The sequence below is a fragment of the Polypterus senegalus genome, chromosome 1 (assembly GCF_016835505.1).
Source record: "Polypterus senegalus isolate Bchr_013 chromosome 1, ASM1683550v1, whole genome shotgun sequence".
Lineage (NCBI taxonomy): Eukaryota > Metazoa > Chordata > Cladistia > Polypteriformes > Polypteridae > Polypterus > Polypterus senegalus.
The window spans coordinates 127,116,596-127,132,068 of record NC_053154.1 but is presented as its reverse complement, the minus strand read 5'-3'; the positions used below and the strand labels follow the sequence as shown (position 1 = coordinate 127,132,068).

The window sequence follows — 15,473 nt, the reverse complement described above, 5'->3', positions numbered from 1 at the left end:
TCCGTCTGTAATTACTATAGCTCTACACATCTGCCTTATTTTTAAAATGTGGTACCAGTACACCAGTACTCCACTGCTTAGGCATCCTCTTACTTTGCAAGCTTGCATTAAACAATCTGGTTAAAAACTCCACTGCCGTTTCTCCTAAACACCTTTATGCTTCCACAGGTATGTCATCTGGATCAACAGCCTTTCCATTCTTCATCCTCTTCGTACCTGTCCTTACTTCTTCCTTGCTAATCTGTTTCACATCCTAATTCACTATCTCCACAACATCCAACCTTATGTCTGTCCAATTCTCTTCATTCATCAGGCTCTCAAAGAACTCTTTCCGTTTGCTCAACACAATCTCCTCACTTGTGAGTATGCTTTTCATCTTTATCTTTTATCATCCTAACCTACTGCGCATCTTTTTTCAGTACAAGTCCTTTTCTCCCTCCTTTGTGTCCAACCCCTCATACAACTGATCATATGCCTTTTCTTTAGCCTTTGCCACCCCCCTCTTCACCTTACGCCGTATCTCCTTGAATTTCTGTCTACTTTCTGCATCTCTTTGACTATCCCACTTTTTTTTTGCCTACCTCTTCGTCTGTATACTCTCCTGTATTTCCGCACTCCACCACCTGGTTTCTTTGTCCTCCTTCCTCTGTTCAGATGTCACACCAAGCACCCTTCTAGCCGTCTCCCTTACCATTTCTGCTGTAGTTGCCCAGCTATCTGGTAGCTCTTCACTGCCACCCAGTGCCTATCTTACTTCCTCCCTGAACTCAAACTTACAGTCTTCCTTTTTTCAACTTCCACCATCTGCTCCTTGGCGCTGCCCTCACTCTCCCATTATTTTGATATCCAGCATCATCCTACAAACCACCATCCAATGCTCCCTAACTACGTTTCTCCTGCCACAACTTTTCAGTCTCCAATCTCCTTCAGACTGACCCTTCTGCATAGGAAATGCTCTACCCGTGTACATCTTCCTCCACTCTTGTACACTACCCTATGTTCCTCTCTCTTCTTAAAGTTGATATTCACCACAGCCATGTCCATCATTTTCACAAAATCCACTACCATCTGACCTTCTGCATTTCTCTTCTTGATACCATACCTACCCATCACCACTTTATCTTCTTTGTTCCCTTCACCAACATGTCTATTGAAATCTGTTCCAATCACCACTCTCCCTTGGGTACATTCTCCACCACTTCATCCAACTTACTCCAGAAATCTTTTTTCTCATCCATCACACACCCAACTTGCGAGTCATATGCACTAACAACATTCATCTCTTCTATATTTTCCAAGTAACAGCAATTATTCAGTAAAATCACATCATGACACATATTACATTATTATCAATAGATTCTTTTTAATGATTTTAAATTCATTTTTCATTTATTTGTTACTTGTTTTCAAATATTATGAAGTGAACAGTGAATGGTCAGTATGTGATAAAACTCCTGTTATTAGATCAATGTTTCCTGAAATCTTTTCTTGAATTCTTGAAAAAAAAATAGTTCCTTTTTGTGCATTGTGCTTTATGTATCTGTTACGTATGGTTACAGTTAAATTAATAAAAAATCTTCAGATTGGTGATGCATCTGAAAATATTTGAGTTGGGAATGGGAGATTTTTTTTTAAATGCCAAAGCTAAATCATAAAGATTTTGATGGCATTTTTCCCATTAAGAATTTTTTAGTGTTTATCTCTGGTTTCATTAAAATAATATAGCATTTTGGAATAAATATACAACACAGCAGCCCAAAACTGGATGCCAAAATTGCAAATATTTCTACAGCTACAGTATATTTTCCAGGTGAGCTGATATAAGCAGGGATGAAGGTAATCCAAACAGCACAAAATATTAGCATGCTGAAGGTGATGAATTTAGCTTCATTGAAATTATCTGGAAGTTTCCTGGCCAAAAAAGCCAGGATGAAGCACATGGCTGAAAGAAATCCTATATAACCTAGCACAGCATAAAATGCCACAACAGATCCCACATGGCACTCTAGTATAATTTTTTCAGTAGAATATTTCATATTTTTTATAGGAAAAGGTGGTGATATGGTTAGCCACAGTGTACATATGGAGACTTGTATAAGTGTAAAACTACACACACTTAATCGCTGTTGAGCGGGTCCAAACCATTTCATGACATTACTCCCAGGCAGAGTTGCTCTGAAGGCCATTAACACAACTATTGTTTTTCCCAGAACACAAGAGATGCACAAAACAAATGTGATCCCAAAAGCAGTGTGACGCAAAATACAGGACCATTGAGAGGGCTCGCCAATGAAGGTAAGCGAACAAAGGAAGCACAGGGTCAGTGAGAACAGCAGAAGAAAACTTAACTCTGAGTTATTAGCTCGGACAATAGGAGTGTCCTTATAACTGAAAAATACAGAAGCAACAATAATGGTTCCACAAGCTCCCAAAAGGCTAATTACAACCAATGAAATGCCCATTACTTCTCCATGGGACAAAAATTCAATTTCTTTCAAGATGCACTGATCTCTTTCATAATTTGATTTGTATTCTACAGGGCATATGAGGCATTCTGTTGCATCTGTAAAACAAACAAATTTAATATTAGATATCAGTTTTTGTTTCTTTAACCTTCTTAGTCTAAACTGTAGTGCTTGGTAATATAGCAAAGTGTTTAACTCTATTGTATAAAAGCTCCAGGAACCTGGCTTCGATTATAGGCTTGATGCTGTTTTTGTTGAGTTTATACATTCTCCCTTTGTCTATGTATATTCTTTCTAGAATGTCTGGTGTTTCCCCCATTTTCAGAGATGTGCAGGTTAATTAGCATTTCTAAATAAACCTCAGTGAATGTGTGTGTATGTGTGCATTCCCTGGAGTGAAATGGCAAAGTAGGTTTCTATCCATTGCCTAGTACTGCCAGGATAACCTGAGGTTCCCCACAAGTGTAAAATGGGAAAAAGTGTATTTATCAAAAGGATGGACGCAGATCTTTTGCTAACCCCAAAGGGCATGAATAAATCCAAAAGATTCAACCAACAACATGTATGATGCATCACACAACCTGTGAAGTTTATGGGTGAGTTACTTCAGCATGGTTAGCTCTGTAGGGTTAAGGGTTAGATCAAATAATTTGAGGTGTCTGTTGACATACACAAGAAAAAAAAAGAAATAACATGGAAGTGTCTTTCTTTCTTTAGTCAATTAGTTCATTATTTCAATGAAAGCCCCATCTACTTTAACGTCTTCTTGTACCTTGTCTTTTGCAGTTCAGAATGAAAGGAAATTTAATTATCTATGTCAGAGATGTTTTGATGCTGGCAGCATTAAGAATTTTTTTAAACAAATAGATGAAATTAAGTTTATTTTTAGTATTTTTGGATTCATTGTCAGAACTGAGATTAGAAATGTTACAATCTAATGCCCTTCCTATGAGGATCCTTGTTGTTTTAATTAATATGAAGAGAATCATACATAACAAAAATATCTGATGAAGTGAATTCTTAACAACTATTACACTATAACATTTTTCTCAGCATACCAATTAATGAAGAACATGCACTGGTAATTTGTTAAAATTGTATAAAAATATAAATAGTGTTGTACACTCAGCATTATGTACACGTTTTCCTTACCTGTTGTATTGGTAATTTCACCTTCAGAGCACACAATACAGTCAAAGCAACAGGCTGGTCTTCCTTTCTGGGCAGCTTTACGTGTTCCAGGAAGACAGCTATCAGTACACACAGATCTAGGAACCTGAAAAATTAAAAAATATTCCAATATTTAAATTCATGCATCACGCCATTTTAAGACCACATCATCCAGAATTAGGGTTACTGTAACCAGACCATCTTCCAGAAGTATTTCATGCAAGGCAGGAGCCAGCACTTGAAAAAGAGAGCATCTTATCATCACAGGACACCACCACAACAACCCACACTCTTGTTGTGTCATTTTACAGTTTCTAATTAACACACATGTATTTGACATGATGGAAGGGAACCAGAGTAAGTTATGTTGACATAGAGAAAAGCTGTAGATGCACACTTCATAAAGTCAACAACCATACAAGGACTCAAAATGAGCCATCTGGAAATTAGGGAGCAGAATTACCATTGGATCTCCATGACATATCCAGTGTAGAAATCATGCACATAAACTAGACATTTTAAAAGTATTCATAATTTTTTTTTTTTAAGCTAACCGCCTTACTTTTGTCTGGTTGACAGTCCAAATTATGCTGTTATTATTCATAATAAACTGTTGGCCTTCTGGTAAAGAGGCATCGTACAGTCCAATTAGTGCAAACTTTACAATGCCCTCTGTATTGAGCTGCCAATTGAGTATTTCATATTTTGCTGGTGGATCTCCATATTTATCAAAATAAATGTATTCTCCAATCTTGGTTTTGAAGTTAGTTGTTTTAAGATACTGAAGCACCTACAGTACAATAAGACAAATAAATAGAACTTTATGTCACCAGCTGTATTACAGACCAGATTGAGGAAATAAATAGAAAATCACATCATACCTGCCATGGTTGAATTTTCTTTTTGTCTGCGCAGGTCCTATTAATAAATGGTCCTTGACCATCTGAACATGAAAGCATGTTGTGCAAAGCATAACCTAAAGCATAAACTGCTTTGTACATATTGTAGTGTATAGCCTGCTCAGTCAAAGTCGTGAAGTCGTTGTTTACTTGTTTAAGATTTTCCATTCCAGTACATGGCTTTACACTTGCTGTTTGTTTTTGAGCACTCAGGGAGCAGCTAAATGTACTTTCCCATAACTCATTCCAACCTGGCTCTTTAGAGGGATTAATGTTTAATATGTACTCTTTCAGACCAGGCACCATTACATTGGGGATTCCAAACCCAATTGTTCCACCAAGAACTCGGAAATTTGTAGGAGTTGCCAGATTTCTGGTTGAAGCCCAAGATTCACTTCCCACCCACTGTAAGCCAGTCACATTCTGAAGAGTCAACTCAGTGACAAGAAATTCAAAATCTGAATATGTTGTAAATGCTACTATAACCTTGGCAGTTGATTGCTTAATAATATCTACAACCTTAAGAAACTTTTCTCTCAGATTACTTCGTTTAACAGCCTCCGCGTATTCAACGCAAATGCCCTCCTGCTCGGCTAATTGGAGAAATGTGGCCATTCCAAAATTACCATAGTTACCATCACTTCTTATTGCACCCACCCAGGTCCATCCAAAATACTTGACAAGCTTCACAAGGGCTCTACTTTGATAGTAGTCACTTGGTATTGTCCTGAAAAATGTTGGGTACTCCTTTTTATCACTGAGACAGGCACATGTTGCAAAGTGACTGATCTAGGATGAAAATATGGAATATAAAATATGGAATGCAAAAACTACAAAATTCAAAACCAAAAAATACAATTCAAATCCAAAACATTGTATAGTTTTGGGTAATGTAAATGTAACAGTATATTGATGAAAAGTTAATATATTATATACCATGGAAATATACAGTATCAGTTATTTGTTTTTGTTGTTTTTTTAGCCAGCAGTATTGCCTAATAATTAAGTAATTAAACCCATGGCTGCAGTTTCAGTCCCCAAATCAATTGCCATCAGTAATAGAACTATTTGTTTCTGTTACGACTAAACATGAAAAGTACTTTATAGTGGTACATATTCAATGAAAAGTGTTTAAATAAAAGTATTTTTAACTGAATATATGGAAATGCAATATAAAATAAATAACAATAAGTAATCTTAATAAATGTAAAGTGGCTTAATTTTGCAATTAAAATCTGTACAATACAAATGGCACTCATACAAATAGCATTGAATTGCTAACTTAGTAAGAGGTTTGAGGAAAAATTTAAGTAAAATGTAATAAACAGTACACACAGACAGACAGAAACACACATGTTTACTGTATATATATCATGAATACTTTAGAATATATTGGAACTCTCATTTGCACAGCTATTAATGCACTTATGGTAGCTTAAATTGCTTATCATATAAAACTAAATTCTAAATATTGTTATTTAAAACGGTGAGAACTTTGTTAAAGCATGAACAAAGTAGTAAGCTGCATCTGTATGCATTATATATTCAAAGTTAATATTCCAAGTAAAATATTTTGAGATCATGCCTAAAGTTTTAATATAGTTATTCTGTATAATTAATAACATGCTAGACGTTTTAATAATTCTTGAATAAGGACAACTCTTGTTTCCCAATCAGTGATGAAATATTAAAGCAGTTTAATATTATAAACTTCACCTTTATCACTAGTTTGCCAGCCATAAATATTTTGCTATATGTATCTTGTGCCACACCAATTCCAAAAATTCAAAAGAGCACATCTTACCACAGGAATGTTAAAAGGACCGAGGGTTGCAGTGATTCCAATAGTCTGAGAGGAACCTGAATGCCCTATTATGGCAGGCACGGATGATGATCTTGTGCAGGACTTATTTGGAGTGTTTACTTGGTTTTGTTCGGCCATAAGAGCCATTGCAGCTCGCACAGCCATTGATGTGGACCCACAGGCATCAAATATTTTATAACCCAGAATTATTCCAGGAAGGATATCTGATCTGTTATTTATTTCTTCAATTGTAAACATCATAGCTGCAGCAATCTGAAAATCCCCAAATCTGCGATCTAAACTGGAGAAGAGAATTCAAGCATATGTTTTACTGTTTAACCTGTAGTTTTATTTTCCTTGGCAAATCCACATAAAGTTTTGTCTTTCGATATTCACATACCCCATACTGGAAATGGATGTAAATTATACTTACCCTACACATTTTGAAGTTTCAGGAACAGTTTTATATGATGGATTAGCAGCTTGGAAAATAAAGTGAAATGATAAGATTCCTCCAATCATAATGTCGCCTTCTTTGTAAAACTGGGGTGATTCTGATTTCTCCCAAAGCTGGCAATCAGGTTCTTCTGCATTCGTTAAGAGTGCAGCTAACACAATCTGAAAAAGTAGCATTTTAACAAGTGATCTTTCATAAACCTTGCATTTTTATAATATCCCTGACTTATAATTGATCTCTGAGGAGAAAAAAAAGAATAAATATTCCCATTTGATTCATACCTCTGGTGTGTGAAATTAGTTTTGTTTTTTATGCTCCGTTTAGTAAAGATTTGTTTACTTTAACTGTTTAGGATTAGTGGTGAAGATGAAAAATGTAGTAACATCACCAGGTGATAATTTTAATTCAGTGCCACTGGAAGCCACAAAGTTTCCTTATAGTAAAATTCATAAACCAAGAATCTGTTCTAGATGGTGTGCTTATCCATCAAAACTTTCTGGCAAATTAAAGAGCCACATTGGTTTCAATGCATGTCTTTGGGCCTCTAAGTGACTTAGTGTGATCCTGTGTGAAAACATGGAGAACAATTTACGTTTGTGTAAAATTGCCAGAATTTAAATCAAAATTTGGGTTAACTGTTATGTTATGAAGAAAAAAATAATACCACTACAACATAGTGTCATCCATAAGATCAACATCCTCTGCAAAATATAGCCTGGTCAAAAAAAATATACATTGGGTAGGAGGGCAGTTTTGACAGTAACCTCCATTCTACATGTTAGGAGTTGGTAAACAGAGCAGGAAAGAAAGATAGGCCATTCTGGGAAGCCAAAGATAATCCCTTGGGACACTATATATAAGGAAAGGCAGACTAGGATTTCCTAAACCTTTACTCAAAGAGAGAAATCGTGTCTGTGGAATGCTCACACCATATCAGAGGTTTTATTATATTGTAACTCAATAAAGAGTGTTACAGAGCTTTAGAGGTAAACACAACAAATGAAGCAGTAGAGTACAATGAAATGACTCTTCACACCTCCACTTGTCTATGGCTTCTACTTTTCTGCTTTCTTACACTTCTTGTCTTCTCCTTCAGGCCAAGTGATTCCAAGTTCCTGGAAGCAAAGGTCACCGGCCACTTTAACACTAGAATTCCTGAAACCTACGAAAAACTCATAATCCTGGTCCACTTTAAATTCCTTTGCATCTCTCTGTCAGCGTCTTTTAATTTGCAAATGTGTCGATCAGCACAAGCAGCCTGCTATCCAGTCCTCCCCATTGACAGCACTCATTGACAGCAAACTGTAACTCAAATGATTTTTTTTCTTTGGTGATATTTTTTAATAAAAGCACACGTGTTAATTTGATATTTGGACTAAAGTCTTCACATATTATACACTTCACATCATTATTAGTAAAACATGGAAAAAGTTTTGGTTTTAGGTATGTGTTCAGCATTTCTTGCCTCACATTTCCTGCCATCCTACACTTACACAGACCACTGTAGACACGGAACACACATGAAATGTATGTATTCCAAATAATACAACTCCAGGTATGTCACTGCCAGATAAGGAGATTTGAGCTCCCTAGTCACGGGGACAGAAATAATTAAGTATTTCCAGGCTGAAGAAAAGGAGAGTTTCCATCTGACCTGGAAGTGCTATGAAATTACATGGACTGAGGGACAGAAGCACTTCAGGGTCAAGGACTATAAAAGGATGATGGGGAACCCCAGCAGGGTGAGCCGGATTTGGGTGGGAGTGTGACGGAGCTGCTGGGTGGAGAGGAGGATTTATTATTGATTATTATGTTTATTATTGTTATTGTGATCATTATTGGGAATAGTGGAGGTGGTGGTGCTTTGTGCACATTATTGTAATAATAAATCCATTATTGGGGCTTTTGCCTGGTGTTTGAACGAATTGTCTGCGGGGTTCAGGGGTCAACAGCGACCCCTACTGTCACAATGTATACTCATTATTTATACAGAAATTAAAGGTTTGGATATCTAAAGGTTTCGTTTGATTACCATATATACTAAGTACACAAGAATAGGCAACAATGACAGGAAAAAATTGTAATCGGGAGATGAGTAAAGGAAAGGGGTGTAGGAGAAGAAATGTTGTCAAGAAAACATTTCTTACAAGAAAATGTTTTTTTATTATTAGAGTCCTCATAATCAAAACACTAAATTAAATGGTAATCAAAACTCAGAAGCAAAAATTTCAATGTAGGAGCCAAACTTAGAAAGTTAATGCTTTGTGTTAAACTCATATTAGCGTTTGCTTAATTTGCATAGAATATAATTTTCCTTCATAGCTATAGATCATGATAGAGCCTTTTACCACATGTACATTAACATGAGATAGAACCTTCTTAGCTATATCTGTCATACAGTGTGTTAATTAAGTCAGTTTAGAATTAGTCCCATTGCTAGCATGGACTGAACGACCTATTTACAGTTTAAAAATGGGATAGACATTCTGATCTCTATGAGTACATGGTGGTTTTGAAAACTAGACAAAAAAAAAGTTACAATTTAGTCTAACTTACTAAAAATTGATCAGTTATTACATATACAGGGATTTATCTGACAAAGTTAGATGAACTTTGGGAGGATATGCATTTTAACAATATTAATTCTCCCAGCTACAGTAAGATGAAGTAATGACAATCTATTAACATTTTGTTTAATATTATTTCATCATATTTTAGAAATTAAGTAAAAAAATTACATTTTCTTATGACAGTAACTCTTAGATATTTAAAATTTTATGAAACAATAAAAGGCAGAATTAATGTGAATTATAAGGATGACTATGAATCCAAGACATATAGCACCCTATAACTATCATAAAATGTGAATCAAAGGCAATGAGCGTCCATTAAAATACCTTCCAAGAACTGAGACATTGTAGGGGAATATATTACATTAAACAGTCATTAAAGATTATATAGTACATATCTGCCTTTAAAAAACATTGTTTGGTATTAAGATATGAAAATACCATAGAAGGACTGTAAGGAATGTAAAGGAATGTAAACTTTCAAATTCTACTCTATTCTTATTTATTGTGTCAAGCATGTATGCCTGACAGATGGTTTAAGGGCTTTGGGGATAGTAATTCTCTACCAATCCAGGGGTGGTGCTATATGGTAATGACCTCTCTTTTCCTCCTTCTGCAGAAAGAAAGATTAGATAGCTCTACTCCTTTGATGACACTTCCAGGAACAGACCATCTGGACCCGCCTCTCCCTGCCTACACATGTTATAACCAAAGGAACTGCCAACTTTGTCAGTCACCAATGATATGGGTTTTGCCGCAAGGTATCCCAACACATTAACGTTGTCTTGTCTTGTTGTTACAATATACAGTATAGAATTTAAAGTTCAATTTTGCAGCAATTTTGTTTAATTGTCATTTTATATTTACTTTTAATATTTTTATGTGTCCCTATTTAACATGGAGTAAAAATATTTTGAGTAAAATTATACTAACCTACTGTAATGAAGGTTGGGAAGGTTGAGCTGCTGCAAAGCAAGCCACATGGTGCCATTATGGATGTTCACAAAATGCACCATAACTGTGCTTATTGATGAACTTAACTGTTTTCAGTTTTTATTTCACTCTACAGATTGCACAGGAACATATTTATTTTATTTAATGCATCTGAAATCTAGACATAAGCCAAAACAAGGAAGAGTTTAATAATAACATTTACAAACAGTATTTTTTTCACCAAATATAGTGAATATGGATACAGGAAGAGGAGAAACAACAGTGCCTTCGTGGTAAAGCTTTAAAAAAATCAAAAGAATATGAGTAAATTAGAAAAAAAAAATTAGCAAATTCAGAAGTTGGTAAAGCTGCTAAGTTCCTTTTATTCATTTTCATCTTCATTTTGATGTTTATACAAAATTTCAGTTGCATGAATAATAACTTTGTATATGCTTCATATGTAATGTATAAGAAGTTTTTTTCTTCATAAGCTTATCTGTGTATAAAAGTTTTTGAAGTGCAGTTCTCACACAGTTAATGTCCATGTTTATTTTATTCTGTACTTCATATTTCATTTTCTATGTCTTGAAAGAATGGAATTTTTTTGTTTAATAGTATCAGTTGCAATAAATATTAGTCACCTATATAAAAATGTTGCCAATTATGCAAAATTAATTTGAATTTTGAATGATGTTTGTCAGAAATTTTAAAGCAGATGGTAGAAACGGTAAAGAAGACAGTGATTAGCACCAATTATTTTTAAAGGAGTAAGTCAGTTCAGAACTAAATTGCCTTCTCTCATGTGCACAATTAAGCTGCACACAATAATTACTTGGGGCTTCAGATTAACGAGAAAAACACAGGTGCTCAGTCCCAAGGGACTGTGTAAATAATATCTGATTTACTAACATGAACAAAAAGAAATACCAATTTAAAGGAATAACAGCCACTTAAAGGAAATGTTCAAAAGACGTGATGTTTATTGGCTTAATTCAGTTACATAGCAGGTATCTTGTTTTCTGGGTGCAACACTTTTTTTTGATAATATAATTAAATCTTCTGAAACTTTACCCTGTGACTTACACTTTTAAACACTTTTTATGTTAGAAGCATACCCTTTAAAAGCTGCTTCATGGGATAGTTTTCATTTTACATATTTTTCTTTTATTTTACATATTTTTTATTTTGTATGGAAAGATTGTGTAACAACACAGATACTGTACATGCAGAAACAGATACACAAAATCATTAAATATAATATGTAATCTAATAAAAGATATAGTTTTTGTTAATAATTTTATATAGTTTTTCTTATGCATATAAATAAAACAAGAGAGTTCAGAATTGAAGGAGCCCTGTCCTTTAAGGAAAAAGTGTTTCTTTCTGAATTTTAAATAAAGAGGTGCTATAAAAAGAATAATTTATTATTACATTTTGAAACTCCGGACTTTTTAAAATAATCTGTTTTGTTTTCAATTATATATACAAAAGAGAAATGTATATGTTACTGATTTGCAAGGGAATGAAATGATCTGTACCTTCAGTCAGGTAAGAGTGTGGTGTAGTGGCTCTGAACCTTAAACTTTAAGAAAGTTCCTTCACTCCATATCTCTGAATTACTAAGTAATTGATAAACAAAGCACTTAATAAGCTTGTGTTCCTACTGCATGTGTCCCTATTTTAAATTAATTTTATTCAGATAGTTTTAAACTTACAAATTGAAAGTTTATACTGAGAGGTAGGAAAATTATCTCTGTTGTTATACAGTACTAGGGAATAGGAACAAGAAAAAGTAAACACTATACAATGGATATAACAATTGTCGGGTAGAGGAGCTTTGGTTATGTTATAAAGTATGGAGTCGGTCCGAAAGAAATATGGGGAAAGATTTGGATGTGACACATAATATAGTTCAGTTTCTATTTCTCCTAGAGTGGGGGAAGTTACTTTGTAACATGAACGTGAGTAAAAAGAAATACCAATTTAAAGATATAACAACCACTAGTGGTTTTCTACCTTTTTTTCCTCTCTTACACTACCACTGGATATTAAACAGGGTTACATGTTTTACTCCAACCCTTTTTATAGTTTTCTTGGTTTTTATTTTACACAACATAACAAAGGCCTCCCTAGGTCTTTCTTAACACTTCTAGTCTAGATAACAGACTACAAGCAGCTTAGCCACTTATCTAAGAAAGTATAAAAATAATCTGCTCCTTCCTACCTCCCAGCCTTCCCTTATAAAACACTGTGGGCGCTGCTTCGTCAGTATCAGGTGAGCCATTACCTTGCTCCTCTATTGACTCAAAGCTCATCCAACTGAGGAGATGGCGCCCCTATAAGTCATCTGGTGCCATTCCATTCTACCAGAGTTCTTCTGGGTTATCCTTGACTTCACAAAGACTTCTTACATTACAATATTTGCTTGCATTCTCCGTGGGAGCCTGGACCACAGTAACAGAGTTCTTCTACTGCCAGTTAGGTGTCTGAGATTTTAAGGACCATTTATAATGCATCCCCACCTGAGGACTTCTTAACCCGGTCTCGTGGTCAGGAAATGGCATCCCTTTCAGGATATGCAATAACCTGTACTTCTCATCATATTCCAGCTTGCTGGGAAAGCTGATCTGTAGAATCCTCAGTTAAATAGTGAATCATACCCCAAGGAAACAAGTGGATATTAAAGAAAAGTAAATAATAGTATTTGCCACAAATAACAGTTAAAGTAAACTTTTTTTTAATAATTTACTTTACTCTAGTACTATACTCTAATAATCTGAATATTGTAATATTTTATTTATTTCTTTTCTTAAATCAGAATATTTCACAATTTGAAGTGATCTAGTCTTTGAAACGGTATTTTTTGCAGAGAGTAGATTATTAATTTACAAAAAATACAATGCAGTACAATGCAAAATAAAATAAAACATATGCATCAGTTTTGCTTACAAGAGATTAAACCAACCCTGACTCTCAGGGCACCTAACATATTTTCTATTATTAAGGTTTAATTAGAACAATTATTAATGATCTTAGTAGTTAATGAGATTTGGATGATGTCCTCTGGGACTTCAAATTATGTACTTTACAAGGAAATAATGCACAATAAGAGCTTGCAATGGGTGTGGATTTATTGATGTTCTCTACTCTAGGTAATGTAAACATGTGGAGGCAAATATGTATGCTGCTTTATTTATTAACATTACTAAATGTTTAAATTAATTTAGGTAAATCACAATTTAATTGTATTTGCACATTGAGAAAAAAAAACCCCAAAAAAAACAGCTGATCGCTATGGGGATTTGTTTGGCCATCCCACCTATCCTGATTAACTTCAATGACTTCTAAATGACAGGGTTATCTGCACCCTATAATTTCTGTTGCCCTTCTTACCTTACCCTGGATGGACCATCACTGGCTGTTAGCCACAGAGAACATCTCAAGGTGCCATGGATTCTTTGAAACCCAGCTAGCTATACCATTGGGTAAGTTCAGTTAACACTCAGTGGACACATTCCTTTCGCTATGATCTACCAGTTGCTTCTGAACTAAACCACACTTACTCTGCTCATTTGTTTGTTAAGGAAAGTTAGAGTTTGTTTCTACACCTTGTCCTTGATATTGGCCTGAGGCAACCTAAGTGTTCCTTCTGTTAATATAAAGATTATTCAACAAAGTGTCTGGCAGCTACACAGCTCGACAAAACATGCCAAACTAGATCCATATGATTGCTGCATTACCTACAAACAAAAAGTTTTTTAATATTTCTGGTTCCTTGTATTTATCCCAAGCAAAGTTATCTGGAGTCACCTTTCGCCAATGCTATGATGAAATATCCCTTAACACTAGAATTACCGGAGCCTAGGAAAAACCTGTAAATCTGTCCTACCTTAAATCGCTTCTTAAAATCGTTCACAGCTCTCCATCAGCGTCTTTTGTCATCTAAATGTGCTGATAAAAAAAAAGCTGCAAGCAGCCAGCTATTCCATCCCCCCACCGACTTAGAACATGCACAAACTTCTCCCAGCTCATGCCTTGATTGATTTTCTGGGAGTGAAGTGGAGTTTTAGAGTGGAAATAATAGATCGTTGTTTGGAACACATGCATTTCATGTGTGTTCCGTTTCTAGAGTAATCTGTGTAAACACATTGTTAAAACAGAAACGTTTTTATATTCTAGTAGTTGATGACAAAATGTAGGCATAAACTATATAATGTATGAAGCCTGAAGTCCAAATATCAAATAAATACTTTCACAAAAGGTACAAATCTAACACAACAATTGCGCTTTTATTCAAAAATGTAACTGCAGAAACAAAAAGCCGCCTTAACATGTGACATTGACACCTGTTTATTATGACTGTCTCCATGGTGTAATAGAATCAGCTGCCAACTAGGAATCAAAAGGTTGCGAGTTCGATCCTGTACCACTCTGTTTTGAGAAGTAAACTGCTTTTAATCTTACTATTTTAGAATAAAAACATACATTTACATCTTCATCAAATATTTGACATTTGTCAATAGCTCGGCTGGGTCAGACACAGGTTCTAGGGATATGACGTTCCCTTCAACTGACCCAACAAAAAAACAAAATAAAAAATAGGGCTAAATGGGACATACCTATGGCACACATTGAGGACAAAATATATGTAATGACCATCCTTTACCTGAAATGAAGTTACCACTGCATTCTGCCACTGGTTCTGAGGAGGAGCTTCCCCCTGGAATGCCCTCAGAAACGGGGAGATGGGCATTTTGCTGGAGAGCCAACTCTTCTGCAGGGGTTAGGTCTGGACCGCGTGGACCTCCACCTGTTTTTTGCTTGTCTGCCTTCTTCTTATTAGCTTTCAAATTAACGGTTTTTCTATTATATATGATTCTTTATGTCACCAATTGTTTAAATAGTTATATACCGATATTTACCAGTTTGAAGTATATTCTTGTACTTCACTTTAAACTGTTCCCATGTTCTCCTTGTGCTCACGTTTGATCTGGAATTATGACATATTAAATAATAATTAATGTGACACATAGGAAATGAAACTCTGCATTCAGTAAATACAATGCACACTACTTACGCGTTTAATTTGTCGGCCACTTTTGCCAGCAATCTTTTCTAGTTTGGGCTGCTTTTGCAGTGTTACCCCTTGTACATATTAACTTTTCATATCCTTCG

At 35.1% G+C, this 15,473-nt stretch overlaps 1 protein-coding gene across 1 annotated transcript; it reads right to left on the bottom strand.

Moving 5' to 3' along the window:
* Positions 1–1,649: 1,649 nt before the first annotated feature.
* On the bottom strand, positions 1,650–6,599 carry LOC120518409 (extracellular calcium-sensing receptor-like). Its single transcript, XM_039741196.1, has 5 exons — positions 6,339–6,599; positions 4,517–5,323; positions 4,198–4,425; positions 3,618–3,741; positions 1,650–2,563 (listed from the first exon to the last, which is right to left on the bottom strand). The coding sequence occupies exons 1-5, from the start codon at positions 6,597–6,599 to the stop codon at positions 1,650–1,652; spliced, it is 2,334 nt and encodes a 777-aa protein (XP_039597130.1).
* Between the last annotated feature and the right edge of the window lie 8,874 nt (positions 6,600–15,473).